At 37.6% G+C, this 13243-nt stretch overlaps 1 protein-coding gene across 1 annotated transcript; it reads left to right on the top strand.

Moving 5' to 3' along the window:
- Positions 1 to 3526: 3526 nt before the first annotated feature.
- LOC124641553 (facilitated trehalose transporter Tret1-like) lies at positions 3527 to 12469 on the top strand. The gene is made up of 9 exons (XM_047179654.1): positions 3527 to 3655; positions 5434 to 5663; positions 6172 to 6346; positions 7149 to 7294; positions 7815 to 7941; positions 10486 to 10569; positions 10796 to 11013; positions 11417 to 11599; positions 12091 to 12469. Exons 1-9 carry the CDS (start codon positions 3595 to 3597, stop codon positions 12349 to 12351), a joined length of 1485 nt encoding a protein of 494 aa, XP_047035610.1. The 5' UTR covers positions 3527 to 3594; the 3' UTR covers positions 12352 to 12469.
- The last annotated feature ends 774 nt before the right edge of the window (positions 12470 to 13243 follow it).

The following is a 13243-nucleotide window of genomic DNA, read 5'->3' as shown; positions in this document are numbered from 1 at the left end:
AGGTCAGATAGGCAGTCGCTTCTTGTAAAGCATTGGTACTCAGATGAATCCGGCTAGACTGGAAGCCGACTCCAACACAGTTGGGAAAAGGCTCGGAAGATGATGATGATTAGTGGAAGCCTTTTCAAGGCCCGGCCAAATTTAGATGAAACTGCATACCTAAGTATTTTTTTGGGATGGGTTATCAACAACCCCTCCAGTTGTGGGTGCAGCACGAATGAGTGTCAGACTCTTACTGACAAAAAAAATCTTATTTTCCGTCTTAAGTACTATTCAGTATATTTAAAAGAGACTATGACCCTTGAGTTTGTTTCGGCGTTTCTTCTCAGGGATCAGTCAGTCAGGAAATGCCGACCCCAGCGTTCTTAGATTGACGTGTAAAAGTGATGTACTGTCCAACTTGCAAAATAAACGATTTCATTTCATTTAATTTCATTTTCGTATTCCAAACATAATTATTGAAAAACTCAAATGATGTGACCAATGTCAGTGTACTCAATATAGTCAATTTGTGTTCACTGGCCTTATTGATAAATCTATTAATGAATGAACATGGTTCATGCATTGCTTATCTTAGTGCAAGTGTGAAATGCTACACTGTTCGAACAAATAGTTCATTTGTTACGTTATCTCTTACATATTGGCACTGAGGTTAATTGGTAAATTAAAATTATTGTCTTTATTGATAGTCAACCAGTCTAACCAAGGGGTATTGGGTTGCCCGGGTAACTGGTTTGAGGAGGTCAGATAGGCAGTCGCTCCTTGTAAAGCACTGGTACTCAGCTGAATCCGGTTAGACTGGAAGCCGACCCCAACATAGTTGGGAAAAGGCCCGGAGGATGATGATGTCTTTACTAATGGTTCATGATGATAGATCCTAAGTCTTATCTTGCTTCTTCTACAAATGCAAATAAGTAAGTATTTGGTAAGTTTAAAGAACAAGAAAGAATTTCGGATAGGAAGCGGTTTTTTACGGTCAATTTATGAGGTTTATGTCCCAGACCTACTTATTATAAAATATTAAGTATGTTTTTGTTGGAACCGGCCAGTAGTATGTAGGTATCTAATGTAGTGCCTGGGTATAAAGATGGTTTAGGCTTCTCATTGATTGAGATAAAAAGAAGTTTTTCAGAATGTTGGAGAAATGGGTACTAGATGTGTGTAGTTCATAACCAAGCTTAAGTAAATAATATGCAAAGAAGCTAGGATCTATTTGAAATGGGCAGCTGGTAAACTATTTTAGCATGATGATGATGTCCTCCTAGCCGATTATCGGCTACGGCGGCTGGCTCATGTAAGGAGATTAGCCAACTGCGCAGGTCATATTATAGTGCACAAGCATTTGCGCTGACATAGGTGCACTCACTATTCCTTCACTCTCATAGCCCGATGGGACGGCAATGCCGGAGAGAAATCAGGCGCAGGACCGACATTAACGTGCTCTCCGATGCACGGGTGTATCAATCACCATCTTCAAAAAAAAAAAAAAAAGGCTCCGGGCTGCTTTGTGAAAGTCTGTTTGTAGGTATTTTAGCATATCATCATCATCATCATCAGCCTATAGCAGTCCACTGCTGGACATAGGCCTCTCCAAGTGCACGCCACTGAGATCGATTTTCGGCTGCTCGCATCCAGCTCCTGCCAGCCGTCTTGCGCAAGTCATCACTCCACCGTGCCTGAGGACGTCCTACACTACGTTTGCCGAGGCGTGGTCTCCACTCTAGAACTCGTTTACCCCAACGGTTATCGGTTCTTCGGCTAATATGGCCAGCCCACTGCCACTTCAGCTTGCTGATTCGGTGGGCTATTTTAGCATATACTTATGTTCATTTGGTAGTTCAAATGATTGACTCAAGTAAGAAAATGATCATGATGAGAAAGATACATGAATGCCACGGAACAAATTGAGATAGAAAGAAAAAAAGATTATAATGAAAGTCCTATCTTATTTTCTTCGGAAAGTGACGTGGTCCATAGAATGCAAGAAACAACCTGTCTACCACAGTTCGTTAAATATTGAAACTGTTAACCACAATTGTGAGATTCTTAAAAGAAAGATTAAGAAAATAAATATTGTCTTGTCACATATCTACCGTTAAAACTTTTATACTGCTATATAGTAAATAAGTAATTAAATCATTATTATCTTAGACGGAATAAAGAAAAATGCCAGATGATACCTACAATACTGTGTTTTCCCGCGACTTTGTTCAATAATAAACGAAAGTTTTAAGAAATATTTTGTTAAATAAGGATACCTTGCATTTGTCTATTTGTTTTACTGTAAATTAAAGTGGAATTAGGCTGGACACATCCGCTGAATGCATCCAGACAGGACAAATGCCTCCACCCAGTGGATACCACAAGACGGCCACTGCAGACGAGGTAGGCCCCGGAAAAGATGGCGGGACGACCAAGTCGCCTACGACCTGGTGGGAACAATAGAAGGAGCGAGAGGTGGGGAGATAAAATGGGGAGACCTTTGCCCAGCAGTGGGACAGTTCGGGCTAAGAAAAAAAATGCAAAGTGAACAAACCTACCCAATGAAAAACTTTCAATGAAGATTTAATTATCCACTACTATTTCCCCACCACCCAAAGGTAGACTGGGAGAAAACGCCTAAGGCGTTAAGTCCGCCATTGTACTATTTGTGCAAAAAGTATTATAAATAAATAAATAAATATATCTTAGGGTATACAAAAATAGCCTAAGCAATAAACTTGTATTGGCGTATGTTTGTATATCAGATATAAACGAGACTATAGGGTGAGTGCTCTTGTTATCGGCCATGCGAATTATTAACTACAATAATTCTTCACAGGTTAAAAGTTTATCATTCATTTTAACATGGAAATGCAGTGTTCTTATTGTTTAACTTTGACCTACAAAAGTATTATGCTGGCTTGTATAATAAATATAAAATAAAATGACTTCAGAAAGCTTCATGTTGCTGAGCTTTTTTGAAAAGGCAGATTTTAATAATTCTTCTCTTACACCTGTACCTAATACCGTGTCTCTGCAAATAAAGATTCTTATTCTTGATTCTTTTAAAAAGGATGTGTATACTCTAGGTACCTTCTTCATGTGGGAAATCATCTGATGACACCCTTCACTGCGGGAGCAGTGAGAGAGAGTGTCAGACTTTTACAAACATATTTTTATTCCTTCTGTAGCCATTTCGAAGTAATTCTTTTGAATAATCCCTTAACCCCGGCAGGATATCCATGGATATGGTAACACAGTAAATTATGTCTTAAAAGAAAGCTCGAAAAAGCCAGCAGCAGTAAGTACCGCAACATCTTCAAACTCACACCAGCACAGAAAAAGGTACGCAGTTGACAAAAAACAGGCTACCAGCACCATTAATCCTTCCGATTCCCGACCTATGAACAACACGCATTAACCTATATTGAATAATAAGATAAGCGACAACAAGGAAGACAATTGAGTCGCTCGCCTCACACTTATTTGCTTGCCAGCGTGGCAGCAAACAGTATTACATTATAAAGATACTATGATCCTATTTAGTTGGTTATAATTTATAGAAATGTGTCATTTGATGAATAGCGAGGGTTTTGTAAAGTGTCTGTGAACATGGAAAAGGATAAAGTGAGGACTTCGGAGTTTTTGATACAGAGTTTGGCTACTGCAATAAGTAAGTAACGTTTTTTTTTTGTTTTGAACTATACCTATGTGGCATTTCAATAAAATTGGGATAAGGGCAGGACGATGATGATGATATATGGTATTGTTGCACCTGTATTCAAATAATGGGACGTATTTTAAATGTTGATTGAAGATTGAGTGATTGGGTAGGATCTAGTTACAGCTTATGAAAATCTGATAAACGGTTTAAATTTTGTTAAACTTAATCTTTATTTTTTGAATTTTGAATTAAACTGGCTCTAAACCAAAAAAATATATTATTACGAGATAATCCTGCGTGTTTTTCGTTTGTAGAATTTATATTGCGGCGAACGTTTAGATGTTTTGCAAATTGCCAAATTGGAAAAGGATTTAATTAACTGTAAATCCTGTAACTTACCTACTCTTTTTCATGGCTTAACAGTTATTCAGTTATTAAAAGTTAACATCGAACTATTTATTTATTTATTAGTAAAGGAACCTCAACAGCTTCTGTGTATAAATAAACAAAAGTAGACGGTTGTAACGAGAAAAAAGGCAAAAATACACAATTAGCCATGCTATTTTTAAATGATGCATAACAATCGAATCGGAATACTTTCAATACAATAGCATTTTTTGATAGCGGACTTACAGCCAGTTTCTTCATCAAAAGTTAAAGCCAAAGTAAAAGTCAAAGTAATGACTAAAGTTAAAGTAACGGTTAAATTCAATTTTTCTATGAATTTTGCTGTCACTTTAGCCTTGAAAAAACAAATTTGACCGTTGCTTTAACTTTAGACATTACTTTAACTTTAACTTTTGATGAAAAAACTGGCCGTTAGCCACATTTCGGAGCTTTGTGCAATATGTGCACTACACAAATGTTATGACGATGCACGTTCGTTCAATATCTCGTGATTAGAAAAACGTGCTTAGATTCATACATCTTGCACTTATCTTGCATTCGTAGTACACTATAACACGTGGCATTTCTTATCAATTATACTATTTAATAGTAGGTAAAACTAATATTTAAGTAAATACGGATGATAGACAAAAGTAAATACGAGAAATGTCATTTCCTCATACGATACCATTACAGATTTTAGTAAGTTTTTTGGCTTTATTTACATGGATATTTACAACTAAAAAAAAACTATCCTAGTAAAACAATTAAAAAACACTATATCTAAAACGCGTCAAAAAATTCATCCCCATCGCTGTCAACTGGGCGCGTACCCAAGAGGCTGGCAGCATTACCTCGTTGGATAGCCATGCTGATCCTTTATCCGAGGTAATAGCCATCCTTTTGGTCACGAGAAGCGTCAACCAGCCGCCTAGACAATACAATAAATATAATACAATAAAAAAATTTAGTAACTGAATGTACTAAGAAAGGCAGACTTCATAGTCTGGTCATGTCATTCAAATAAATCATACATTTTCAGATTTTAAAGAACTGATATAAATATGATAATAAAAACAATCTGAGTTTGTGAATGTTAAAGTGTTCAGTGTTTATTTGAAAAATAATTTCAGTGTTAGATGGACCATTAATAGAAACAGGCTATAGACTATTTTATCCGACCATAGGAATAAGGAAGTTTTCCCGGGTTGCGGATAAAACCGCGGGAAAGAACTGTCTAACATAAATATGTGCAGTATAAAAATGTGTCATTATGTCTATGTAAAATGGCAAAAAATATTTTAGCAGCGTTACTGGATGGATTGGTCAGATCCTGCCCAAAAAGCTTATAATCACCTCAATACTCCATTCTTTAATGCGTGCCCCCGTTTCTTTTCCAGTATGTTTCCAAGCATGCCAAACAGGCTTCGTGTCAGCATGGCCATCGATCACCGTGGTGAACTTCCTCTCCAATGCCACGATGCTGTCCAGCCCCATGTCTTCTCTGGACGTGTCACTCTTGGGCAGCCTGCCGAACATTGGAGGGCTGATCATCAGCCCCTTCTGTGGGTACGCCTTTAACACGTTTGGGAGGAAATATGCTACTATGATGTTTACGCTGCCTTACGTTGTGAGTATGTTTTGTGATTTTTATACTGTTGAGGTTATAATGAGGTCGACACAGTTAACTGATATCTGACCACGTTTTAGGTTTAATTGACCCTCAAAGTATATAGTAGATTTACTTTTGGAAGACGATATTTAAAAGAGAGAGTTTTAATTGTCACAAAAAATAGCTTATAGTCACAATTCAGAACCTAGGATTTTTCTGATTTACTTTAGGAATCTGATATTTAATATCCTTTAAACGTGTACGGGATAATCGATTTAATAAAATTAATATTTTTATATTTTTAAAAATTATATTTACCTAATCCCATGAGAGCCCAAACACTGCAACTACTTACCGCTGAACTAAGACTGAAAATGAATATGTTAAACTTATATATTATTTTTTGTAATTTCCATAATATTTTTATTCAACAAACTTCTAAATTACAGTGATAATAAACCATTGGCAGGTATCTACAATCTTACACACTCTCATGTAATTATAACACTTTATTTCTCACTTCCAGTTCGCATGGCTAATAATATCCTTAACATCAAGCATACCCCTCGTGCTGTCAGCGATGTGCATGGCCGGAGTCGGCATAGCTGGTCAGAACGTCGCCATCATCTACATCTCCGAGATATCGCACGACTCCATCCGAGGCGGGCTCACTGCTAGCTCCGCTTCTGGATACTTCTTAGGTAAGTCAATAGCGATGTGTATAGCAGGAGTCGGCATAGCTGGGCAGAATGTGGCCATCGTCTACATGTCCCAGATATCGCACGACTCCATCCGAGGCGGGTTCACTGCTAGCTCCGCTTCTGGATACTTCTTAGGTAAGTTAATATCGATGTGCATAGCGGGAGTCGGCATAGCTGGTCAGAACATGGCCATAATATACATCTCCGAGATATCGCACGACTCCATCCGAGGCGGGCTCACTGCGAGCTCCGCTTCTGGATACTTCTTGGGTTAGTCAACGGAATTTTCAAAAAAAAGGTTTTTTAAACTAAGTCTAGGATCATAAAGTAAGCAGCTACTACTATGGGGCTGCGGGATTCTTCGCACGAGTTGCCACGGCCCTTGTTGATAAAGGGCTTGAGCAGGAACAGGGTGGGTTTCATTCATTAAGAATCTGACACTCTGACACGCTGCATCTGAGGGTCACTTGGCAATTTTCCACAAAAAAAAAGTATGTTGAAAAATATGTATGCAAATCAAAATCGCCCAGATCAGTTCAATACATTTAACTACTCGAGCTACCATGATGGTAGCAACCAACCAGATGTACGAAATAATATTGTCAGTCATTTCTGACCTGTCAATGAACCGAAAAACTGTTACTAAGCTGTCATGTAGAAGTATATCGTGAAGCTTTTCACAAGAAAATTACCTAAACACTTGGAAGAACCACACGTTAACAATTTAATTAATGATCATTAATTGAAACCTTGCTATTTTCAATTCTATATCACTGAACTTTAAGTTCATTTTCTTTTCCAGGTATTCTCATCACATACACCCTGGGCGGATACTTAACGTATATGCAAGTGATATACACACATCTGACGCTGTCCATACTCTGTATACTACTCATCGCGCTACTCCCTGAGTCTCCTGTGTTCCTAGTACTTGTGGGGAGAGAAGAGGTACGATATTAAGTTACATTATGAAACTATAATAATGAAAATACCTCTAAAATAGTTCAGTTAATGATAAAGACTATGAATGTCATCAGCCTGTCCTAGAAAACTGTTACGATGGATTTTTCAAAAAACATAACAATCCAGGTGGTCTGTGCCCAGCAGTGGGACGATGAAAAAGCTACTACGACGACGATAAAAATGGTTGCCTGATTTTCTGACTTCTGACTTCCCGTAACTACATGATAGCTATCAAAGATTTTCAAATGATATCCGGGAAAAAAGTCGTGGTGGCCTAGTGGGCAAAGAACCCACCTCTCGAGTATGAAGGAGCGGGTTCGATTTCAGGTCAGGCAAGTACCAACTTTTCGAAGTTTGTATGTACTAGACACCAATGACTGTGTTTGGGATGGCACGTTAAACTGTAGGTCCCGGCTATCATTGAACAATCGCAGCTGTTACATATCCACAAGCTCTTAATTCCTTAAAATACGTATGTAATTTAATACATTTGTGCTCTTTGCAGGAAGCAGCAAAAGCAATAGCATTCTACCGACACCTGGACGTGAAGTCTAAAGAAGTGGAAGCCGAGATAGCCAAGATAAGACTGCAGATGGACCCGAGACTAGAGACTTTATTAGCAGCTGGCAATGGTAAGTAGTTTAACTTCAATTAAAACTTTCTTGACCACATGATGCCCGCACTAGTTGAGCGAGTGTAAAATGAGCAGACCAGAAGCGTTGTGGACGATTTATTTCCTAATTCTCACGAAGACTCACCAACGTTTTTCAAACGTTGTGAAGTAGTTTTGGGAGAGTGTGTAAGGAAAGTCGCTTACCATTTCAGGAACTTTTTATATGAATTTGATTGCTTTTGTTAGTTTAAAAAAATAGTAAAAACCTGAAGTATGTTTTTAAGCTATCCTTTGTCACAGGATTTCATTTTGGTTAAACTTTACAGCCTTGCCAGCTTTAACCAAGGTAATGTAAGATTTTAAGGTAGACACCATTTTAAACGGATAAATAACGAGCAAAGTTCTAAGCAGTGAAAGTTCGTTCGTTGCGTTTAATAAATAGTCAGGCATTACCACCGCACAACGCACGTAGGTAAGGTATAGTAGTAGTTTATTCAAACTCGTCTGGTTAACCTTCTCCCAACTATTCTAGGGTCAGCTTCCAGTCTAACCGTACACAGCCGAGTACTAGTGTTTGATGTACACGGAGCGACTGCCTAGCTGACCTCTTCAACCCTGCAACCCTTTAGTGTTGATTATTGATACACATCTTTGTCAGTAGCGACTTGAATGAAATCTGTTTTGGTTGTGGTTGTGTTGAATACATGATCTCATAAGTCAAAGCTATTTACATACAATATACGTACTGATTCTATAAGCTCCATCCAGCTCTCAATGACCTGTGTTAATGTTCATTCATGTTTATAGTACATGATGATATTATCGATACTGCACCTACTGTCCTAATCAATGACGGCATTCATTCACCTACAAAAATGTGTGCATATTATTATCATATCTACGTCATAAACCTACGTCAATTAAAGGCCTAATGTGTTATCAATATTTTTGATTCATTGTAAATATTTCGTGAGTCATGCCGAATGATTGACTTTTAATATTTTTGTCTATCTGTGACGTTGATTTTGTATATCAGTCCAGTTAAGTAAACCACAGAGACTGAACCCAATAATAAACCCTAGTTGCCCCATGTTACATGGGCCATGTAACTGCGTAAAAGTCGTGGTGGCCTAGTGGGTAAAGAACCAACCTCTCAAGTATGAGGGCTCGGGTTCGATTCCAGATTAGGCAAGTACCACTGCAACGTTTCTAAGTTTGTATGTACTTTCTAAGTATGGCTACACCAATGGCTGATAAAAAGGTGAAGGAAAACATCTTGAGGAAAACTGGACTATTAAGTCTTAAATCACCAACCTGCATCTTCTCCGTGTGAGAGGAGGCCTGTACCGTAAGTGCCCCATGTAGATCCTTCAAGCTGCATCTGCCTAGCCTTTTCGAAAATATGTTCAGGTCGGCTTCTAGTCTAACCAAGTGCAGTCTAGTGTAACTCAATACCATTAAGTTGAGTAAATTCTTTACTAGTGTTTCTTCATTGGTCAGAAGTTTGGCTTGTCGAAATTTGGTCAGGTTTAGGGTAGGTAGTGATACTGGTGGGATTTTTTATATAACTGGAAATTATTAAAAAGCATTTAGAAAGAAACGTTGATATTCATACTAAAAGTGGCTGTCGCTATCAGGACGACACCCAAAAGACTTTTTAACAATAAGGATAACAGGCTGTGCGTCATAGTTTAAGTAATCATTGAATAAACATATTATGAAAAATAACTCGGCAGTTTTGAAGATCATTACCGGCATAAACGAGTAAAAAGAAATAACACACGTACTCAAGTCTGAGATAACTTTATTACTGTATTTACTTAGAGATATCGTTTATTTGCTAGTATTATCTGGGCGCCTAGTACTTGATGCGGGGGAAAACCTACGGTAATTAAAATATTGGGTGGTTAGCTTAAAAATGTTTGTGTTTCAAATAATTCGGCATTATTAAAAGAATGACATTATATTATATTATTTAATACTTTATCGCGGTTATTTAATTCATTAATGTGACGAAAAACATGTTTTCCTCTTAAAAACAATTCATGAAAATATATAATGATCTTTTGCGAATAGGAAAAATTAAATAAAGACGAAAATGGGAGAATGACTGAGTCTGTATTGAATCTGGGAGTTTGTGGCTTAGTAACAACCACCTCATCCAGTTCGACAAAATTTACGATAGCCATGTACCCACATGTTGTAGCAATGCCTCTCTATCAATGCTTTACCCCGAAAAGCATTCCAAAACAAGAAAAGGATATGAATAAAAAATTTATATTGGGCGGTTTAAGTTTTTGGCAGTCGATAGTGGTGTTTGAACTACCAGTCTTAGCAAAGGGTTGCAGTTAGACACTGCGCTAAGTACAGAACACCGATAGACAATTACACTAAAACCTACCACACTTTTAATTAGAGGCATATAAACGTAAAAGTCTCTTGATTATTATAGTTTCTTTCAATTCTTATATCAATGTTTGAAATGAACTCACAAGTACAGACGGTAAATAAACAGGGACACCTTGCTAGACTCGACGTTTTAATATATCCTTTTTTCTTTTAGATCCAGAAGTGATTGGTGAACTAGTAGAAAAGACATTAGAAGTTCCAGTAGAAAGGAAGAGTGAATCAGCATGGAAGCACTTTAGTAAGTTAGACTTAGTTTTCTTTGACAAAAAAGTCTGTTCATTTACGATAATAATAACCCAAGCAATAACTTTCATGACCAGTAGACTCTTTTGTTATGCAACGAGCAAAATCATCCTTATAAAACCACGGAAAGTCGCACTACAGAAACTTGCCCGTCGGGGCCATTTATTAATTCTTCATCACTACCAACAGTTTTTAAAGTTTCCCAAATCTTTCTTCAACAGAAAAATCAAAATCTTCAAAGCGTGCTCTAGCAACAGTCCTGATCATCATGGCATTATCCATCATGATGGGTTGCGTGGTACTCCAAGTGTATGCCGAGCCGCTGTTCAAAGAAGCTGTGCCAACTATGCCAGCTAACCAGTGCGCTATATTCTTGGCTCTGGACTTTCTGGTGGCCAGTATTTTGTGCGTGCTGGCTATTGATAGGTTTGGGAGAAAGGTAAGGTAGAACTTCTATTCTAATGTTTTTCAGTTGAAGTTTGTTTGTTTACTTAAACACGTGGTAATCTCGGGAACAACATAACCGATTACTGATGATTGAAACCCCTGGTGGAAGAAAATACAATTGGAACTACTCAAATTCTAACAGTAGATCCTGTTTTTTTTAGATGTGCCGCATGCAATTTTATGAGTTGTTTATCTATTCGTGCAAAGTGAATTTTCCGTATAAGATTTTAAACGTTGTATTTCTGACGTTTTATTTACAGGCCGTAGTATATTTAATTGAGCTTTGCGCAGATTCTGGCATAATACATACGTTTGCCATCACTTTCCTATAGGTACATCCTTAAAATATAGCTAAAAACTCTAGCAGTATACTAATTGTCTTGTTCCCACAACAGTTCCTCCTAATCCTCACCGCGACCGGGTCTGGGATTTGCACAGCACTCCTGGGAGCTCAGCTGCAATACCACTGGGCTCCGGCCTGGTTCACTGTGTTCTTAATATATGGGTTCAGCTTCGTGTTCACGCTGGGCTGTGCGGTCATACCTTTCGTGTTGACTGCTGAAGTTTTCTTGCCTGAGGTTTGTATATAATTCTAAGTCCGAATTTTTGGTCTGAAATTAAAAGGGAGAGACCTTTCACCTCGTCTTTTGCTTAGCAGTGGGGTAACAGGACCAGTCAGGCTGGGAAAAAAATAGTGCAGACAGTAAATCTTCTTAAATAAAAAAAAGTATAAAAAAAGTGCTGATTCATTCATGAATGCATATAACTTTATATTGTTTTAACATTAGAATCTAATGTTAAAACAATCTGATGTTTATCTAATGATTAGATAAACATCTGCAAAACTTTTTTGCTTCATACATTTTACAATCATAAAGCGTTTTCCTTTAATAAAATCGTCTTTAACTTATCTTGCTGATAATTTTAAATGTGAGGTAAAACATTTAGTTCCTTACATTTTTTGGGTGGTGGATTTCCCATACCACGTGGATTTCCGTAAAATCTTTCCTTCCATAATTTATCCTGCTTGCTTCTTAAGTCCTAAACTTATAAATTGTACACATTCCAGGTGCGAAGCTTCTGCAACAGTGTCGCGATGGCATTCACGTGGGTGTTCAATTTCATCACACTAGTCATCTTCAACCCTCTCGTAGAAGCTGTGGGCTTAGGCCCTGTCTTCTATTTCTTTTCTATCATCTGCTTCATTGGAGCTGTCTACAGCCAGTTCTGTGTCCCGGAGACCAAAGGGTTATCAGCTGATGCCATCCAAGCGTTGTTCTTGAGAGAAAGAAGACAGAGTATTAAGAGTAATAAGAGTATTAAGAAGTAGAGGGAAGAATGATGGATTGTGCTATCGTTGGTGGTTGTTGGAGCCAACATTTGTTAAGTTTGCAATGTTTTGTTTGCGCGTGATCTTTTTTTTATTGGAATAAATGATTTGTTATTAAGTTTGAGTTGTTTTATTATTTGACTTAAGAAGCTAAAAATAAGCTCACTAAAGGTATGAAGTTTATACCTACTCAAAGTATCATCGGTTATTTTTACTACAAAATTTTTGCGATTTAAGGCTGGACATTAAAGTGCAGAGATTGAAAATGTTTGTTATAAAAAAGCTATATACAAACGTTTTGAAACATGTTGGTTTGTTTAGTTATCATGTTATGAATGAAAAGAAAGGGAACGAAGGTGACGGTGTCAATGCAATTCATCATGTACGTAGTCAATAATACATCGTCAAACATGATACAGCTAGCAACATCTATCGGGAGGGCCAACGTACAAACGCCAGCAGGACATCCTACCCAAATCTGTCAAAGTTTACCAATCGAACATTTACCTTCCGCGATTGTGATAAGGTTGAGAATCTGTTGAAGTCTTCTGTACATGCCAACTCCAGTGCATTCGCATTTTAGATAAAGAGAACTTAAAATAGCAAGTTCTACGTCGCGCTAATCAGGTAACAACAAATTATCTAAGTTAGTCTGCAAATATAATATTATCTTAGATTTATACTGCTCTATTTTGACGTCGCGAAAGTAATCTGGTAGGGTGAACGCTACAGTTGTCATTACTGAGAGAAATTAAAAGTTTCGTTTATTTTTCAAAGAGTTTGTTTGCTTGAAGATGGTAATCTCAGGAACTAATTCAGGTACAACATAAATAAAGAGTTGTATAGCCCATTAATTGAGGAAGGGTATTTTTATCCACGCGACGCGTTTGAA

The sequence above is a fragment of the Helicoverpa zea genome, chromosome 22 (assembly GCF_022581195.2).
Source record: "Helicoverpa zea isolate HzStark_Cry1AcR chromosome 22, ilHelZeax1.1, whole genome shotgun sequence".
Classification (NCBI taxonomy): Eukaryota; Metazoa; Arthropoda; class Insecta; order Lepidoptera; family Noctuidae; genus Helicoverpa; species Helicoverpa zea.
The sequence above is the reverse complement of the archived record's forward strand: the minus strand, read 5'-3'. Positions and strand labels throughout refer to the sequence as shown.